At 40.3% G+C, this 21,374-nt stretch overlaps 1 protein-coding gene across 10 annotated transcripts in view; it reads right to left on the reverse strand.

The window, feature by feature from the left end:
• Window positions 1-21,374, reverse strand: part of LIMCH1 (LIM and calponin homology domains 1) — a 161,816-nt gene that overhangs the window by 17,312 nt on the left and 123,130 nt on the right. For all 10 annotated transcript variants that reach the window (XM_085223251.1, XM_085223250.1, XM_085223245.1 and 7 more), the window contains 6 exons: window positions 20,939-20,974; window positions 15,741-15,867; window positions 13,237-13,391; window positions 12,638-13,040; window positions 9,301-9,522; window positions 948-1,041 (listed from right to left, as the gene is read on the reverse strand). In XM_085223251.1, the coding sequence (XP_085079377.1) occupies window positions 948-1,041; window positions 9,301-9,522; window positions 12,638-13,040; window positions 13,237-13,391; window positions 15,741-15,867; window positions 20,939-20,974 (1,037 nt within the window). The remainder of the gene's footprint in view (window positions 1-947; window positions 1,042-9,300; window positions 9,523-12,637; window positions 13,041-13,236; window positions 13,392-15,740; window positions 15,868-20,938; window positions 20,975-21,374) is intronic.

Below are 21,374 nucleotides of genomic sequence, written 5' to 3' on the forward strand. Positions count from 1 at the left end.
TTCATGGGGGGAAGGACCACCTTATTGTATCAGGTACTTCTCTTTGTCTGAAATGAGCTGCAGCCTACAACACGCCTGCTGAGGTACAGATCTCTGTACTGCACATTCCAAAGCTCTGTGATGAAGCCTTCTCTAACATGCTACCCAGATACACACGTTGCCTACTCTACAAGATCACACAGCTTGGACAGCATCTACCCCTGCAAATCAGACACCATGAAAATCCACTCTTACTATTTTAGCTTTTGCATTCTCTCAGTTTTCTTAGTCAGTTTCCTTTGCTATCAGTGCTTAACATTTAGTGTTTCTCACAGGTATGAAGCCCGACAAAATGTGATTCGTAGACAAACATCCCCAACTTCTCACCACTGACTGTTGAGAAGAGAATTGGCTGGTTCAATGCCAGACTGCAGCTTCTGTGTGACTTGCCAGGTGGAATTCCAGATTGTTAAGCTCTGTGCTGCTATGCAATGATTTTTCTACCTGAAAGGCTGGTCTGTTTCCATTCATGAGACCAAGTAATTAAGCCAGCTGAATTGCTAACAGCCAGTGTGCATCACAGGAAAAGGCTGGATGTGCTTCTGATCTTGAGGTGATGGCACCCATTGATGCTTGAGAGCCAAGTTCAATTGGTTAGGTCACATTTATCCTCAGAAAACAGGATCACTGTATTTACGTGACAATTACAGGAAGAGATTTCCTTTAAACACCTATTTCAAACAGTACCTTTGGCTTACCCACATCAAACTGAACTTTGATAGATCCATTTAAAAAAAATGGACAAAAAAAAGTTCGTGAATTCAGTATGATAAAACTCATATTTTGAGTAATGTTTCAGAAACACCCTCATGAGCAGCTTCACATTTTACAAGTAAATTAATCTCCCCAAATGAGGGAGGCATTTTCCTGGATGGGGAATCAGCCTGGGGCAGCAGCCATCCACCCACCTGGGGACAGCTCTGCCGGACTCCCGTGTCCCGCTGCTCCAGGGCTGCCTTCTGCCTGCTGGCTGGTAGCCAGATCCGCTTCCCCCGGCAAGGTCTGTGGAGGAGTGAGACAGTCAGTACAGTGGAAATGGAAAGGTGGGTGACAGAAGGGCAGGTGCTTGCTGCTGCTCTGTAACCTGACGGGCTGTTTAGAGCTTGTTAGGACGCAGAATGCAGAATGAGCTCATGAGTAGCTCTGCTGCTCTGGCACCAAGTCACTGGGCCTTAATCTCCTCTTTTGAAAGTTCAGCAGCAGCCATTATGCAGTTGCTTTAGAACAGCTCGTAACAGCTTTTAGAATTGTAGGATATCTCGAATTGTGTTAGCTGGAGATAAGCATACATTTCACCCCCAATTTTCTCTTCCAGAATAACACCAAAATGTATGCACCAGTGAAAAAACAGCACATAGGAGGGCTTTAAAAGTGTCAACGGAATTAAATACTTCCTTTATTTCACGGTTGTCTAAACAATCTGTTATCTGAAGGGAAAAGCCAGAGTTGGTATTGAAGGTAATGAAATACTTGAAAAGTTATTGAAAGAGTGCTGAAAAATATGGTGAGACCATATCAAGCCCATAATCCAAATTGCTGTGAAAAGGCAGCTTCCTGCCCCAGCACAGCCTGCTGCATAGCTAGCCACACCAGCAACACACCAGCAACATTCCAAGCTGATTGATTTAGCAGCTTCCACTTCACATCCCATTTCCCAGTAGGCAAATGAAGAAACACTGCAGTAAATCGATCAATGGCTGATCGAACACAGAGAGAAAATGGCGCATTCAAAGAGAAAGGGAAAAAAGCAGATCACTTTTCGAAATGAAAAACAACCATATCAGAACTGGCCTATTGTAGATGTCCTTTCCTGTCCCTGCCTCTCATCTTATTAACAGCTGCAAGAGTGGAATGATGAAATTTGCTCCTTTCTGGGGGCAAGATTCATACCTCTACCTTCTGCATGGATCTGTTCTGCATCCCCACAGACACCTGTGAGTCTACAGCCCCTCAGTCACTCACGCTCACATCCTCACACCCCACGGGCTGTCCTAGCTGTGTCACCAGGAACATCCGGTCAGTATGCCAGTGCCCATGGATACACTCCGGCTTTCGAGAGCTTTGCTGTCAGCAGCAGGAGCAAATCCCTGTTTCCCTTCTCCTCTTGTGGGGAAGTATACAAGGGGCGGGGAATGGTCTGGGATAACGCTCTGTGAGCAAGTCTCAGTGCAGGGCTGTGGGTAGGGAAGTGAGCAGAGCAATCCCACGGGCAGTCAGCAGCTGGGAACAGCAGGAGCAGCCAAGGGCTGAGTCCTCACCTTGCAGCAGGACAGACGCCAACAGCAGCTTTGAGCATCCCAAGTGGCAGCATGTACCCACCTGTGCTCACTGGGGGGGGGCTGCCCCAAGCACTGCCTGCTGCTTTCCTGTACACTCAAAGCTTACACTCCAGGCAAGGCAGAGGTGGCAATTCCAGGCAAACACAGCAGGTTTGCCCTGTGCCATTCTATTGCTCTCTTCTTCTGCATTACACATCTGGGCCTTCCCCAGCCTACCTGTTCCCTCCAACCTTGCCCAAAACAGAAATAAGTATTCATTTCTCCTCTAGGACAACCAGGCAGCGTTACAAATTGCCATTTCCATCCTTGGAGGCTTTAAAGGCTTCAGTGATTAGTAACTTGGTCTGCTCCCACACCTCTCTCTGCTTTAAGCAGAGGACTCCATTAGAGACCTACAATATGAGTTATTCTGTGGTTCTACAACCTCTTAAAACTAAATAGCTGTCATTGAAAACTCAGTGTTTGCCTTCAACAAAGCACATTTTAACTGGAAATTCAAAAGCCACCTACCCAACAACTCTCTCTATCCACTGCCCTAAAGCATAAATCTTCCAACTGTTGCATGTTTCAATCATTATTCTTCAGATTATTATTATTTTTGTTAAAGCAACGAAACTCACCCTCCCCTCTCAAAAAGCAACTGCTCAAACTGCAAAATTAAGAGGCTGAGCAAATGCGTTGAGCTGATGCAATCTTCTCCAGTTCTAGGGTTCCCTCGAGAACCTACACATGGTGCTATGTGCTGCTGCTGTCCTGCATAAGTGAAATTACAAATAAATCTACCTACAATCTTAATATCCAGTACGGAGGTTGAGCAGGGTATAGATACAGATGTTATTTATGGAAAAGAGAAGTTTAAAAAAAGGAAAAAAAAGAAAAAATAAACTACTACTTGCTGCAGGAAAACTGAATTTGAAAATGACACGCTGCTGCAGAAGCCCTGCTCCTGCTCATGAGACTTGACTCTTCTTCCCTCCACTGAGAAATTAAATGTTAGCAACATAAAGCTAAAAATATAAAACTGATTAGTAAGTAATTTACAAAAAAAAATTAAATGAACATCACTGGGGAATGCTCATTCCCAGTATATCTAATTCTATTTATAATTCCAAGTGATGTAATATTTTCTTTAATCCATAGGTATATGATACTTCTAAAAACGTTCTACCACAGATTATCACTTGCATTTCATAAATATTTTGTAGTAAAAGTATGATATTATCACTGAATATGGAAAAAAACATTAAACATTTTAATAGCACCTGCAAAGTCTGTGTTTTGACATGGCCACTGAAATCTCACAGATCTCACACTTGAGGACGAAGGACCTACACAGCCTGTATGCACCACAGGTATTTGTGTGGGAAGAGGCATCACTTACTCTGCTACACGTACCTCAGAGAGAAGCTCCTATGCCGTGTTACCAAACATCTGCTTGGTGTGACAATAAATCAGTTTAGCTCATGGCAGAAAGGACTTCTATCCCACAAACAGGCATTTATTTAATTATGACCGTACAAGCCAAAAACAGCCACAGTGCTTATTGCTGCATCAGAACCTCATTAAACCCTAAAAATACACTAACTAGGAACTCCCAAAACACTGAACTTCACAACTTCTACAAGAATTCAAACTCCAAATGAAGTTACAGTAGAACTTTATTAAACCTTATTGTAAATTAAACCAAAATGTAGGTCAGTTAACACTACTTGTACAAAGAATCACATAAAATGTTAATACTGTATTTTGTATGAAAACATGACAAAGCAAGCTGTCCAGAACCAGCAAGAATGCACAGAAATATGGAAGAATCAGGTTAGAACCGAGGTTTGAGTTCTGTAAAACCACCCAGGAATGTAATTGGCTACTGGTATCAATAGCCACATGTACAAATTACCTAATACATGTTCTAAACTTCTTCAATGGAAATTGTAAACATAGCATTATTTTCCATGTTTTACTGTAAGATTTTAAAATGCCATACCATGGTTTGGAAAAATCAGAGCCAGAATTTTGTCTTTTGAGTGGTAACACTATCATGACCTTGGACTGCCACAGCCAAGTGCTGTGTGTGCCATGTCCATGCAGTACTACCGCCAGAACACTGCTCTGACACACTAAATCATCTGCCTCTTTTACTGGCAGCTATATAATGCTACAATCAGATCAGTTCTTACAGCCAAAGACAGGGTGGATCAGTAATTGACAGAGAAGCCTTCAAAGTGTTGAAAGAAACAGTGCTAAGTATTCCTACAAGAGTTATTTGTTCTAGTTATTATCGCTCAACTGGGACATAAAATAATCTCCCATCACTGACAGGCACTGAAAATTGGATGGGGGCCTGGAGGATGGGAGATACGGATATTAAATTCATAATCATATCTCAAGCAGAGTTCTGTTCTACCTACTTCAAAGTTTCATTGCTCCTATATCTCACCCTAAGTATTCAGGTAACCCAGCCCTCCATGCATCTTCCTCTATGTGGTTCAAGGAAAAGCTGTCAATCTGGAACATATCTACTTACTCTGCAAGTGTTTCTTGTAATAAATCAAAGAACAAAGACTTGTCTTACCAGATCTGTACAAATCAGGATTTCAGTCCTGTTCTCTTGTAGCTTGGCCAACAATCCCCAACCACAAGAAAGCTTATACTTTAATCTCAGTTCAACCAGTGGATTTTTGAAGATGAAGGAGGGTGTTACTTGGATATAGAAAAAAGTTTCTTCTTGTGCCAAATAAGCAGTGAGTAGATATGGACATGTTTAAGCCGGCTAACTAAAAATTAAAAGAAAGTCTCAATCTCCCCCCACCCCACCCTGATTGTTTTAAAGTTGCTGTCTACATTTATTTTCTTTGTGGTTGATCAGAGCAAAGCTATAATTAGAACTATAGCAAGCCAGTCATTTCTGAATTGTTATTCAAAGTTTGGTTAAAGTAAAGTGATGTAACTCTGACAAATTATTCCCTCTATACTAAAATCTGCATGAATATTGTTTTAAAACAAAACATTTATTTTGCCAACTTCTAATTCAAAGAGTAAGAGAACACAATTTCTCAGTATTTGTAATGTGTATAACTGCTGTGTATATCAGAAAGAAAACAGAACCTAATGGCTGACAGATAGGACCAGGCTCTGGAGATGATTTTCACGCTGTTGCTGACGCTATCAATGCCTGATCAGAGCATTCTGAGCATTTCAATTTTGGGGCCCTTGCCCCAGTTTTTTGTAAATGTAAAAGGGAGCTGTGCTTTTCCTGCCACCTCTCTTAGCTGCACATTGCTCCACAAATACTAGTGGGATATTTTCATTCTGTTGATAAGCCAAATTTACCCTTCCATGCAAAGTCACCCTTCAATCAGAGACAAAATATGACAAGGTACTTTGAATCAAGGCAAGTCTGCTGTAAAATCCAAAAGAATCTAAAAACTCTAAACATATAGTACAGACAAGCACAGTTTCTTGAAAATATTCTTCTTTACTATTCATCGTACCTGCTGCACCTTTCGCATCCCAATTCATAATGAATTCAGACAGGAGTTGCCTCTATTTCCCACTCAGTCTCTGAACACGTCATTACAGAGTTCACATACATGTGAGGGTGCTTTTTTGTCAGAAGCACAACCTCCACTGAGGTATAACCCATACAAAATGACTCCTATGTCTTTCTAGCTCCCCAAACTCCTAAATCATACTGGCGTTTCAAGTGGTACAACTCGACTCAAATTTTTTTCCAAAATTCAGGCCAAGAGAGCTGTTGAAGTACAGCTGCACAGCATCTACCCATATTGCAGACAATGCCTGAGGCCAGCCAGACAGATTTAGAGCGGGGCTATGGAGCTTCAAAGGGAAGGCTGCCAGGCAGAGAGAAGACAGGAACAGCTACTCTGACAACTGAACTGAAACAGCAGGGGAGCAGCCAGCAGAGGGATGGCGGAGGAAGGGACATGCAAAGAACAGGAAGAGAATCAGATGAGGAGGACAGGAGGGACAAAGGTAACACGTGTATGAAAAGGAATATACGTTCTCACAACAGAGAGATGGGGAGGAAACTGAACAAATAAAATACAAAAAGAAAACAAATCCAGAGCAACTAGTGGGAAAAAGAAACACCCTACCCTAGAAACAGCATCTCTTAGCAGACAGAGGAACAGCCTGATTCTTACTCCAGGCTTGGGAAGGTAACAAGTCTCTACAACAATCAAGAAAAGTGTAGAAATAACCACAGAGAAAGCAAGCTTAGAAAAGGCTCTGAAAACATGCATTGAAAATACTGCATCTATTTGTAAATTTTATTCTCAGTGGAAAATACATTAGTTGCTTCTTTCATTTTAGCTAGCTCTGCTTCTTCATCTTGGCTATTTCTTATCCCTGCTCACGTCTTCTCCTCTCCTCAAAATACAGTAGGGTTTAGCATCAGACAAAAATTCTGTGAATGGGTCAAACTAAGCATATGCTTCATCAGACCCCTACAGAGAAAACCTATTCTTTTGAAAAATGCCACACTATTACCTTCTCACAGAAAGATGGAGTGGCCAACTGAGCTGTTGTTTCATGTGACAGTAGCAACATTACCATTAGCTAGAAGAATCTTAACTTCAGCCTTGCCCTGGTTTCCCCAGCTGGCAGTGATGCAGTGGGCAGCTTCATAGGTTTTCCTACTTCCAAGGTGTTTTACAAGGAGTGGGACAAGCTCAGATGGCTCTTTTCTTTCCACATGTGGATTCTCAGCCTTCTTAAGAGGAGTTGTATCTTCAGAGATGCATTTAATGCTCTGAACTCTGCAGATATAGGCTGACATCACTGTACAAAGTTGTTCAGAAATCAAGGGAAAACAGGAAGGTGACCGAATGAAGTGACTCCACAGTATCAGCCCTATTTCAGCAGGTAAGGCCCCATACTGATCCCATCTGTATTAAGCTGCCTGGCAGTACTGGCCTGCGTACCAACACATGGTGATGAAGCCAAGTGTAAGCACCATACCCCAACTCTGTAACCTGGTACCTAAGCCCTTCGTAGCCATGAACTAGAGCACTTCTGTGTAAATTACTAAATTACTGCCTGGAAAATTAAAACTAAGGATCTGGGTAAAGAGAAATAAGTTGCCAGACGAACCAAAACAGTAAATCTCACCTCAGACTAGCAAATTCCCTTCCAGCCATAGGCAGGTCTCCCTCTCTCTGCCCTCACAATGCCCAGGACATTCCGTTTGTTTTTCCCACAATAAATTCCCTCAAAGCAGCCTCCTCACCTTGCTCTGCCCTTACTGTGCTTGATACACACACCTTTGTTTGAGGCTGATGCGCCTGGAGTAATTATTACAATTTGCACTAGTCAGTCATGTTACTGACCAGATCATGAAGCTAATGATATCTCTCCTTAGAACAGAGAAGTTGCACTATTTGTGTGCATGCTTGTTCTCTCCAGATGACTTTATCATTAAATGCACTCAATTTTACAAACCAGGAGGTTATTCTACAAATCTCAGAGCCATGAAGAATCTGGGAATTCAAATTTTTTTCTGCCTGTTTGCCAATATTGCCAGGAGGGCTAAGACACTGGAAGCTGAAAAACAGACATTCAGCTGTCACGTTATCCTTAAAGCTGGGGAGCAGAAAGGATGAGAGAACACCACCCAGACAGAAACATACCCAAAACCTAACAATGGCTGCTATTGCAGCATTTTCTCTTAAATCTGCCACAACTATGCTGGTCTGGAAATAGTAAAAAAAAGAGATAGTCATATTTTATTCAGCTACTATTCTGATTACCATCGTGCTTTCAATCTAGAGCAAGCGGAGGCCTCTCTCCATCCTCCAACCATTCCCATTACTAGCTCTCCCAGATCAGATGCAATGCCTAACTGGCTTCTCTGTTAGACCCAATTTATTCTGAAACTAGTCTCAGCTCTGCCACCCGTCTGTTTTCTTGCAAACCGTTAACTCTTGACTCTACAGCAGTTCCCCCTGACAGGATCAAGTCTGTGCTCAAGGCACATTCCAGCGTCCGTGCGTGCTGAGCGGCCTGTGGCCAAAAACTGTCATGAAGCAGGGAAGTAAAGTAAGACGTACAACATTTGACATGAATGAACCATCACTTCCTGCCCACTCCCTATTATCCTCCTGGACGATATTTGAAAGAAATCGAGATAAAAGCAAAAATTATCATACTCCAACTCTCACCACATCTCTGATTCTCTTTGTAGTTATACAAAAAAGGAATGTTAAAATTCCCATCCCTTACACTTGTTTGCAATCCTTTAACATGCATTATTAACAGTCCAGTCCTTATTTTTGTTTTGTTTTGTTTTGTTTTTAACCATCTACTTTTATTACAGTTTTGTGGCCTCTAGATTCCTGTTGTGATATGCTCCAATTTTTTTTTCTCTGCATTCCTCTCTGGAGATGGGGAGAGAAAAATGAAATGGTAAAATTAATTTGCTTCTCTGATGAAGCAGTTAAGAAGAACGTTGGTCCTTCGAGTATTTCAATAGCTTCTCCCCTTTTTGAATATTTCTGAGAGGAGAATGAAAGCAGAGTGCTCAAAACTGCCTGCACATTCACATCCTCATTTGAAAACTGAAAACTGAGACTAATTATAATGGCTCACACAGTCCAATTATGTTGCTGATCTAATCAGCTAGCATCAGGAGAAGAGCTGAATAAATGTGCACAATGGCTGGGACGCAGAGTCAATTTCTCCCTGGCCCAGCATATTTGAAGTATGCTTATCAGTTGCATGCCATCCAAAAAAAAGAAACTCTGGCTGCAAAAAGTTTTTGAACCTTCCCTTCCCATTTCTGTACCCACATCCCAAAGGAAGAAACCTTTAATTTACAAAGGATTTTTTTTTTTCCTGGTCTGGGCACACCCTCTCGAAATAAAACAAACATAACCATTCGGGTTTCATTAGTTAGTGATTAAATACATCATGAGACAGAAAATTGGCAAAGAAAGTAAGGCTGGTTTGTTCGTGCTGCTCTTACTGTTGGCTCTCTGTGCACACTCTGAGTGGCAGGCCTCTGTAAACTGAGCTCAACACTTGTGGGGTCCTTCTTCAACTCCATGGGGGGCCTGTCCCCACTGGCTACTCCGTCAAATTTCAGAGATCTGCTTGGCGATTGAGTAAATATTACTGTTGTACACTCTTTATCCTTCTCTTCAACGCTGTTGAAATTCTCTCCATTCATGCTGACTTTTCCATCTACCTGCAGAATACAGTTAAATAAATACACTGAGGAAATTAGCACTCAAACAAGCTTAGGAAATCAGGAATTCAATACAATATCACCATCATTAACACAGTCTACCCCATAATTACAGGACAGAGCCAAGCACACATTTCAACAGGACTAGACAGCAGAAAACCCCAGTCTAGATGGGGTTCCTAAATAAAATACAGAGCAGAAATTATGATTTTACTGGATGTCCCGGTTTCCCACATTCTGTTCTCCCAGTAACAGAAAAGTAACCTTAATGCAGGTCACACATATGCTGGATTTTAAAAGAAGAACAATGCTTTAGGTGATATTTAGACCAAAACTCCAGGGTTTCACATTGTGTCATGCAAAAGGCAAGTATGCACTGTAGGCTCACCTACTTTGTAACCTGACAGCCTCACCACAGCATTACTAGGTCATACTTTAGCCACATGAATTTGGAAGGATCAGGAGCAGCAGTGTTCATCTACTTGTTTGTCTACTGTTCATAACAGGGAAGCGAGAAACTAACAAATAAAAGTGGGCATTCCACCTGTGAGACCATAAAATAAATACCCTTTTTCTCCAAAAAATGACTTTATTCAGTCACTGTGGAAAGGAGAGAGTAGAATCAATTTAACTGCTTTTTTCTTAAGCTTAAGCTAGCACCTTGATAGCCTTACATTCTCACTGAGGGACTCTTAAACGAGGAAGAAAATACAAAATAAGCTTTAGTTTCTTCCTTTGGACTGATTCAGCTTTCTCTTAGGAGAGAATTACATTTTGAATGATGCTTTGGTGACACTTTGACAGTTCCTTCCATTTGGCAAGCTGTCTGTAGAAATCCAGCTATACACAGTTACTTACAGTAAGAGATCCCAGCTGGAATCCACAGAGGAATCAGAAGTGCACCATCTATGAGTACACCCCATTGCTCCTGCTTACCTGCAGCAAGAGATGCTTACAGGCTTGTCAGTAGGGCTGAGTTTTAGGTAGATTTGGAGAAGAACTTTGCAATTCTGTGCACAGAAATCCTTCCATGCAAGAGGATCACCACAAGAGACATGAAGGTGGGTAGAGTAAATGTAGACAAACTATTTCCTGCTACTGACTGGACATTGGGGGAGTAACAGCACAGACCAGTGATTTCTTTAAGAAGCTATGCGGGATCCATATGGTGATGAGTTGTTCCAAATTTCTACACAGGTGCCACACAAATGAAAAGCAAGTAAAAACAAGCTTTAAGGCACATCTTTCTTTGGAAACTTTCTGCTTATTTCACTGTTATTGAAAACTGATGCAACAAGTGTCAAAGTCACCTTATCAAACTGAAACGCAGTTTAAGAAAAGTTCTTCCCAGCTCATCCTCTCTGTCCCACTCCTTAGCTCCCTATTCATTTAACTTTAGTACTTTACTGGAGTAAACTCAGTATATGCGATCAGTGCTGTGCTAAGGACAAACTACTCCTGCTGACTTCTTGTATGCCACGTATCCAGAGATTTGTTTTTTCTCTCAGGGTGATTAACCCAGAGGCCATTCCCAAGGCTCTGGGCATCCTCAGAAATTCAGGGAGGTGAAGATAATCACACCTCTGGTCCCCATACTGGGGAGAAACAGCTCTGCAAGCACTTTACCAGTTCTGACTGCTTTTCAAGTGAAAAGTTCCCTCCCTTTCCTCACTGCCATCACTCCCCTCTGCACAAGTTTGAGGGTTTATTTCCAAATACAAGTGTGGGCAGACACTGAGCCCCAAGTCTTCTGGGACTGTGTGCTGGATTATCTACTAGAGAGACAGGTCATGAAAAACCTCAGAAATATAAAAGCCAGAAAAACACTGGCAGGGCACACCATCCATTTTAATGTCTCTGTTTAGACTAAGACATTTCTCTATTTATTTTAGGGAGGAAAACCAAATGTTTGAATGATCAGGACAGATGCCCTCGCTTCAGAGTTAAACAAACATACTCCTCTCCTTCTGATCTGGAGCAAGTCAATACATTGTCACTGGAGCCAAGAACCACTGAAGACTTGTGTTTGAGTGCAAAATAATGCAATAACTACATAGTCTAGGGAGTCATTCTAACTAAGTCACATTCTTTGACATCAAGCAAACAAGATCTAGACAGATTTTTAGTGGGGGCTAGGGTGAAGAAGCATTCACATGTTAGCTTCTTCCTGAATATGTGAACTATATACAGACTGAATATGACACATCTGTCCAAGTCCCGCGAGAGATCACAGGAAAAAAAACAAAAAACAAAAAAACAAACAAAACTTGACTGGGTACTAAAACATATACTGTAGGAGAAGACCAAATGAGGTTGAACAGAAATAGGAATTGTCAGTTTCACATTTCAATGAAAAAGCATTGTGTGGGAGGTGATTTCACAAGAGCTGGGACAGATTTCAAGCACTTACGAACATCACAACATGCTTCTTCACCATCTGTATGAAGCTAACTTTTTATAAGGGTAAGCAACCTGAACACACAAAGTAGCAATGCTACTGGTACATCAGCAGGGTTGCAGGGACCATCAAAGTAGCAGATAGCCATGGCAGACACAAGGGACCAAACGTATGTAGGTTTGGGACATTCTTGCCAGTAAGTTTCACACTGCCAACTGCAGAGGCTGCCATGAGGCTTGGGGAAGCTTCAGTTTTTGTACAGGCACTGTTAGAAGCAGATTTCTTCAAACTTAGCTTATCCCAGCCTGTTCTAACACATCCCAGGTCTTTATTTTCTCCATTGTTGTTTCAGCATCCTACTTGCATTCTCTGCATCTCCCTTCCTTGTTTAAAAACAAAGAAATCATGATAACATACTCTTTCCTAACCTGTTCCACACAAAATGCCCCTTTTTTGTTCTGTCCCTCAAAGAAATTTAGCCTGGTGAAAAACGACCACTGCAAATATTCTTGTCTGAACAGTCAAGTTGCTAAGAAGGTTGGTAACCAAGAAAAGACCATTAAGTTGAAAAGGACAAGGCATGAAGCTGAATTTTTTAACGTCAGTATAATTCTAATTTTTTTTTACTTAAATTGCGTTAATCTTTTACAGGTTGTGACTATTTAGTCAGGATCTCTTTGCTTCCTAACTTACTTACAGGAGTGTGATATATCCTACCTTAAAGTTCTTTAAAACTTCCTGTGTATTTTTGGGTTGAGAATAAGGCTTGGGCGTCAGCATAGGCACAGCCTTGGAGACAACACTTTTGCTGGGAGACGTGCGGCCTGTCGAACCACTGGGCTCTAGATCAGTGGTGGGAACAATGGTTGCTTCAATGGTGGCAGTGAATTTTGGAGCAGGCAGCGATTGTTGCCTTAAGTATCTCAGAGGATTCGGGTCTTTCAGTGGGGAATTTGGCTCCACTGAATGGCTCCTTTCCAGGATTTTTGGCATCTGCAAACGCTCAAGGACAGCTTCACTAATGGTAAATCTCTCGATGTACTGCTGGAGAATGCTCTCGGCCTCCTCCTGGGTCTTTGCATTCTTGTATGCCTCGTGAAGCTCCCGTTCTCTTCTCTCTCTGCACAGGAGATGACACAAGAGAGATCATCACATTAAAATTCACACTAAAAATCATTCCTACTTCCTCTGCTCCATCATTATCCTTCTCCCTCCCTTACTCCAGCCCTGCAGGCATGGTCGTCCACAACCACCTATCCCCTATGAAGCATACAGCATTTTCAGACATGCCTCTGCACTTCAGTAAGAAAACATACTTCTCTTCCACAATTTCTCGGTAGGTTTTGATGCTTTTTCTGCGCTCATTGGTTCCCTCTCCAGACAATAATCTTTCCATTTTCTTTCTCTCAGCTTCTTTTTTAATTAAATCCTGGGAAGCACTCCTTCGACGACTCTTCCACCGAGCCAGGTCCTGTGAGAGAAAGAAGGCAGCTGAATGCAGAATTGCAAATAGCTAAAAACCAGCCTTAAAGAATCAATGAATCCATCCAGCCAAGCTTTGTAATGCTTGCATCTGCCTGTGGACCAGGCTCTGGTGTTTGCTTTAAAGAGAAAAGGTGATCATATCATAAAATGAAAATGTTACTTGTCTCTTCCTTATGAGCGTCCCCCAGTACTTTGGGCCCAGATCTCAGCAACACTATGGACAAAGGTGGCTCACACCTGGCAGGCTTGTGATATGACAGAGAAACAAGACTATCATTTGTACGCAGCAATACAGAATTATTGTTGAATACACAATACATTCTTGCTGAAGTACTAATCATATTCTATTTGGAAGCCACCTGTCCAAAACTGCCAAAAAGACCCAATGTCTCTAGTTCCTTATCCTTCCTGCAAAATCAGCCTGACTCTAAAACTAAAGAATACAGAGGAGACACTTCATGTGGGACACACCTATGTCCTGCATCCTGCTTGGGTTATGAATTCACAAGTACTACATACAGAGAGAGAATTTGTTTCATAATAAAACAAGTGAAGAAGTGTTTCTAAGCTGTAAAATTTCTCAATAATCAACTAGAAAAGGAACAGAATTTTACAGTAAAAATTAACCTCCCACAGAAGTTTTGCAAAGAAAAATAACCTCATAGGAAACCATGGGGACACATTTGTAATTAACTTTACAACATCAGGAGATTAGTATACAGATTATATTTCATGCACTCTAACAAAATCTGGTTTTAATAAAAAACAGAGATTCTGTACACATACTCAATTCAAAGGTTATTTCATTAATTACATGGTTTTCCAAATATTTTAATTGCATTTCTATTGGTAAACACCAGAAGGTACTGCAAGAATAACTTATTTTATTAAAACCAGGAACAAACCTTGTCACTTTTAATTTAGCTTAAAGCCACAAATTATTGACATTACACTCAAGAGAGTGCTCATTAAAGTATTTCTTCATGTGACCTACATATACCAGTTCATAAACCTCTTCGTGAAACATGGTCCTTTCCTCTTCCTCAGTTACTAATAATTCACATTGAAGTACAAAAGCACTTCTTTATTCAGTTACTCCCACTATTACTTACTGTTTGGAAATTAGTTTTTCATTAGCAAATTACATAAGCCTTTCTCTTTCTGCAATTAAGTAGAAGACACATTTATATTTTTCAGCTCTTATTCATTAGAAAAACAACGGTAATAGAAAAAGCTATGAAACTGTTAATTGTTGGCAAATTTACAGCATAAACATGTAAAGAATATGAGACCATGAAATGTTAGTGTCATCTCTACAAAACCCTCGGAATGCCAAGGACATTCCACTACAGGAATATTTAGTAGCTCTTCAGAACTTTTAGTTTGGTGTATAAGGTGCTAAGGGCCTGGAAAAGTTGTGCACTTTAGCTCAGAGGATTTTCCATTCAATAGCGAAGAGTTCTCAAACCTCTTGAATTCCTTTGGGCTCATTCTTATCTCTGCTGGGAAATTATGAATTCCCACACAAACAGACCACTCAGCTGAAATCCTTCATTGTTCTACTAAAAGTTTTTTATTAGTTGTATATACTGTTCTTTTTTGGGGCTTTGCCTTGAATTTTCTATAAAAACCTGTTTCATAGCAGCTGTCCTTACAACTGGAAACTACTGTCCTAGCTGTTTGAAGAGATTTAAAAGAAGAAAAACAACTCCAATATTCCTCATTTAAAATCAGTCTTTAGAACTAACAGGATTGATGCTGAAGCTCCTGATAATAATTTGCCTGCAAATTGTGAACAATGTTTTTCTAATGTTTTCAGTTTACTGAAGATAATGCAAAATTGCCACGAGAACTTAAAAACATTTAGAATAAAGAGAGTTTAGAAAGGGCTTGCAATGTAAGCAAGGTGTATCTAACGTAAAGGGGAATGTGTTTGCTTGAACAAGATGGAAAATATTGACACTTTCTGTAACCAAATTTATTGAAGCCAAGTCCAACCTATATATTTATCACCTTGCTTAGTCTTACACTTTGTCACTTCAGGAATTTTCTAGTTAGAAAAAATTGAGAAGTTACCAAATGGGAGTGTTCTGCTTTCATTTTTATGCAATCAGATTTTAATTACATTTTCTTAAAAAGCAAAAGACCTGGTTCATCTCTGTGTCCTGTAACACACAACAAAATAGGAACTTCTACGCTTTTCTCAACAAACCACTGAAAAAAATGAAGAAAAAGGGTCCTGATTGAGAGAGCAACCATAGATTTAGCAAGTCTTGCTTTTTTACCCAGCTGGCTGGCCCTAATGCCATCATTGCAGACACTGTGGTACACTCACATCTTGCCACCTGGTCTCATCCTCTTTCAGCTGGTTGTGTATATTCTGCAGCTTTTCATGGCGAGCTTTGCTGTGAGGCTGAGCCATGGCTTCTTCCTCACTTCTCATGTCAAACATGCTCACGCTCCTAAACAAAGAGGGAATAATAAGAAGCACAGTGTTATTTATAACCTTATACTTCTTCAGCTTTGTGAGAGCTAAAGCCACATGAGGGTGCTGCAGCAGGATCAGACACCTGCGCTGTTAGGGAGCTCCCAGTAGCAGCAATCCCTGAGAAGGATCAATTAGCACCCACATGACTTCCACGCAGTACTTCAGGCACTGTACTCCTCAGTTTCTCTTGTTTTTGTTAGCCAACAGCAACTTTGTCTCTCACTGTGAAGCATTTCTAACAATAAAACTCTGACAGTAGCTTTTGTTAAAATTATCCTATTCAGAGGTGAGTTCAGAATATTTAAGTTTTTGAAGATGTTTCCTACCGGGTTCTCACTGACCCCTCTAATCATACTGCAGACAGAAGCTTCCATTTCACTGTAAAACAAGAGAGGCTTGAGAAGTACATCATGGGTAGCATGGCTGGCTAAATGCTACTGCTACAGGAACCAGGAGAGCCTGCCCAGAGAAGCACATGCAGCACACACAGCATGTTGCCTCCTCTCCCCTCCCTGCCTCAAAGAAACTCAATGCTATCAGCACAAACTTGTTCATACGGTTGACCTAACAAAGGGAAAGCTGACTGTACAACAAACAATTGTGTTCGGCACAAAACAGTTTCTTTATACACATGCTATTTTTGTCTCTGACCTTTGCAGAGTTAAAGGAAAAAAAGGTCACGGTTTGATACTATACCATCATTCATATTATTTAAAGATCTTCACATGAAGATAATGTATTTTCTACTTCCCCCCACTACTTATTATTAGTGAGACATGACCTCAGCTGGGCCATTAAAAGCAAAAAGGGGGAAAAAAAAGCCATGCAGTTCCACGGGAGGTGATTTCACAGCAGTTTCCAAATGATTATCTGCAGCTGTAGGTGAGACAACTAGCAGGAGAAGCACCAAATGAAGAAGAGTTGTAGGCAACTGTGGACACAGTAATTGAAGTGAATACACACTGAAAGCTGTATATATACGTATTTAGCTGGTACTTGTATTCAGGCAAGCAAAGATGTGAACAACTCACTCTTCAGGGGAAATGGAAAGGTCTGGACAGTGGACGGAAAAGGACATGCACAGATCCCAACCTATTAGTGGGCATATATTCAGAAACACAAGACAGAATACACACCCTACAGCCTTCAAGCAAAGGTAAGGTTAGCACTTTACCATGCTTCATCCCTTAAAAAGAATGCTGAGGGGGTACACTTCTTTGGGTTTCTCTGTGGGTAATTTAAGGGTTGCATTGCTCAGGACTGGACTGGAGTACTCTTAAGAAATAGAACCCAAAAAAACTGCAAATTTTGTTGTTTTTAAAACTAAAAGTCTACTAAAGAACATTTAACTTTCAGTTCTGTTTTGCAGACTAGTAAAGTAGGTTGGGAGATGCATTAACACAACCCATTAGTGGATTTATTCCAGTTTAAGTGCATTTGAAACTCATACTAAGGAAAAACCTTTAGTTGCTACTTTGTGCCTGCTAGGTCTAACTGACTGTATAGATCCCTACTCATACCACTCCCCACATCAAAGAATATCTCATTCACATAGAGTAGGAGAAGACAGAAGATCCAAAGTGCTGATAACTGCTCCTAGCAGAGGGTGTGAGCCCTATGTCATCTGCTGTGGGAGAATAAAAATAAAAATACTCTCTGCCAGGTATACTGACATTCCAATGAAAAGCTAATTTTGTGTTTTTCTTTTTCCCTGCCTTCACTTGGAGTAAGCAAACATAGACTTTACAGCTATTAACAGCGCAATAAAAAAAGGCACCCTGGAAAAGGCTTTAACCTACCCCAGGAATCAAGCCATGCACTACAGCACCTTCTGTTTTAGCTGTCCCCTCATGCTGCTGGCCTTCACTGCCATGGATAAACAGTCAGATAGGTTCAACCAAACAGCAGCTCCAGTAATATGTTACTGTGCAAATCTGCCTCCCCAGGGGAGCAATCTGAAGAAGTCATCTCAAACCATTCTTTCCCGCTATGACCAAAACATAACAGCCATTGACAAGACCCAACTCATTTCCTGAACACGGGGAAAAGGCCAACCAGATAGCCTACATAGATTTCTCTGCCAGGCAAATTCATCTACAGAAGAAAACCAAAGAGACCAGAACTCATAGCTTCCATCAGAAGACACTTTCACTATGAGTCCAACGTCATTTCTTCCTCTTCCTTTTTTATGTAATTTACAAATTGCTTATATAAGCTACAAATGTCTCCAGTCTGTCAATACCTGCATGAACAGTTAGACTTACTTCTTCCTTCAATCACATGCCAGATCAACAGGCACAGAGCATACATGTAAATGGGGAGATTTAACAATACAGAACTCAAAATCATAAATCTGCAAAGCTCTTGGGATAGCATCTCCACTGTCTGGATGAAACAGGCCTTTCTGCTGACCAGTATTAGATATGCTGTTCTGACAAAGATCTGGGAAAAAAAACACTGTGCAAACCAACACTATAATTTGAAGGGTTGATTCTTTGGGATACTGTGATTGTTTTTAAGTTACACTACTTTGTTCTTCCAAATTACAGCTGTTCTTGTCAGTGGTGTTATACAGCTTTTTTTGTTGGTTTTTTTTTTATTAAAAAAAAAAAAAAAACAAGTCTAAGTATTGAATAAAAATGTCCTCAAGGACTTGAGTGGTCAGACTATTTAATTAAAAAAATGAGAAATATGGCAAAAATTTTTATAAGAATATGTTAAAATACTTATGCAGAGCATTTATTATGTGGCTGCATTACCATTTATAAACACAGTAAGATTTAAGAAACCCTAACAAAACATAAAAAAGAGACAGAATGGCTAACGGATCAGACTCCTGTAAATAAATACTCAAAATTCTCAGCCCACTATAATTCATACGTTGGTCTGAAAGTATAAAATCTAAGCCTAAATGAACACTGGGCTGTCACACTGCCAGCAAAATCCAAAGGATATCTTTGAGAGATGGGAAAGGGACTGATCAGCAGCAACATGCTAGGTACGTGGTAGGCAACTGCAAGGAGAAGAGATATATCCATGAATTTCAACCATATGAAATTACTGTACTGCCAGCAGTTTGCCACATAACAGCCTGCTCAGCTATATTACAGAGACAGTTTTCTCTCTCCATTTCTCTAAGTCTAATCTGGAGAGAAACGAAGATGCCCCAGAATATTGGCACAGCCCCTGCCAGACACAAAATTGCTCTAACTCAGAGGCTGGGTAAAACACAACAGGAAAAGCACTGAAAAGCAACAGGAACTGGAAACCTGACAGAAGGCCACAGAAAAGTCTGGGAGCAGAGAAAGAAAAGAGGGAACCACAAGCCACCTTTTGCTGCCCTCCCGCGGTGTTCACACTGTTGTCCTCTGCCTTTAATAAAGGCTATGGACTCCAAGCAATCACAACATCTAGTCAGGGCTGTCTCCTTTACTCCAGTTTATGCTGAGGATTGCCTTTTTGGGAGCTGGAGACAGCCCTGGAGCTGCTGACACAATTTGGTGGTGATCAACCAGCAATGGGAACTTGGTTAGTCCAACACGGCAGTTCTGCTGTCAGAATAGCTCCAAGTTTAGGGCTGAATACAAGTCACAATTTTCAAAGGAGACTTGACAAACATTTTGGAAGCATTTAAAATGTCACTTCAATTTATTTTTCCTACTTGTGAGCCACATTTTAGTAGATTTTTTGCAAGTACTTCAGAAGGAAAAATACAATCTTACATTTATAAGAACTTTACAGGCAGTTTAGGAAAACAGTTGCTCTGTAAACTGTGACACATCTGGAAAGGATGACAATAAGGCTTGAACGTGTATTGTTTTGCCTTTTTAAACAAAATCCACGTGAAATAAACAATATGATTTATTCATATCTTCGCTACTCACAAATAATACAACCAAACACACTGTGATGCCTCCATGTACTTTCTCTCATGTTTGCATTTAATACAGACATGCAAAACTGTGGGGAAACAAATAAGCAAATCAGTGAGATAGGTAATGCTCTATGAAATGGCAGGAGAGGCACCACTGTAAAGCATTACAATTCTGTGTTGTTACGCTATCTAATCTCATTTTGATAGGTAGGATTTCTGCTTCTTGAAAACAATTATATTTACTCTGTGGCTCTGTGGGCAGCGGACAAAGGCTTTGAACAGCATAAAAGAGATACGCTTGTACACTACAGATCTTGTAAACTAAAAAAAAAAAGCCTCTATGCCATTTTATTTTATGATTTAATTTGGGAGACAGAGAAGGTTGCATGTGTTTCTGTGAACAAAATAAGGATATTAAAAACACGTAATGTGGGTAGTCCTTAATTATTTCTTTGCTTCTGAACTCTTGCACTTTGTAATTTTCCACCATGGCTTTTTAAATAACACTGTACATTATTCTGAACTACAGTTCACATTCATCCACAGACGAAAGTTTTAATTGCAATAAATGCCCCCATCCTACTCCTTTGGTTTAATGTAAAGCACAGAGGTGAGAAGCTTAAAAAAGTAAAGTTTAGTATATTATTAAAGTAAACCCAACCTAGAAGGAACTCAAAAGAAAGCTTTAAAATACAATAATGGAATAGCTGAAAATTTGTATTCCTGACAATTATTTCTGAAGATCACAATGAATTTTATCTTTGGGCTTCATATAGGTCACACTTGGGGTTTTTTTTCCCTCCAATATCCAGTCCAGGTTCAACCCAAATCTCCTAACCTACAGTGGATTAGAGGCAATGAAAACTCAGGAGAAGAAAAAAAAAAAAAAGAAAAGAAAAAAAAAAGAAAAAAAAAGGAGAAATAATGCTTTAAGCAATAGCTGCACATTAGTGTTATGCTCAGTTTTTATGAGTTTCTATGTATAAATTATTTTTAGCTGCAATGTAAGCCATGTTGCATTCCATTTTTCAGTACATTCTGAAAAATTTATTTGCTGTAACACTGCAAAATAATTATGAGGCACCAACTGCATTTTAAATTAGTAGAAAGACTGGAAAGCATGCAGTGTAAGTTGTTTAAAACAGAATCTTGTGAACACAAGACAACTTACTCTGCGTCATCAGACACAGCAGTTCTGGGGCCGAATCTACAAGACCAAATATAAAATTAGAGCGTTGATAAACACATTATATATTAATTGCAACTGGACCCATAAAATCTGGTTAACATTCCCTTGAACATCCAACCTGTCCTGATAAAGCAAACCTAAAGAGAATGAACCATACTGTTCAGAGATGATCTATTCAACACACAGCACTTACCTTATTAATCATCCAAAAGTCAGACTGCCCCAAAACATCATTCATCCCTGCCTAATCCCCCCATTATAAAAATGTGCTACAGTATACCTAAAGTGGGTGTAGAAAATAGTTTTTGAAAGTAGACAATATATTGACATTTACACTAAAGTGCCACATACGTGATGAATGGAGACAAAACTTAATGGTTACATTCCACAGCAGTGCTCAAATCAACGTTACCATAAG

Source organism: Meleagris gallopavo, chromosome 4 (assembly GCF_905368555.1).
Source record: "Meleagris gallopavo chromosome 4, MGAL_WU_HG_1.1, whole genome shotgun sequence".
NCBI lineage: Eukaryota > Metazoa > Chordata > Aves > Galliformes > Phasianidae > Meleagris > Meleagris gallopavo.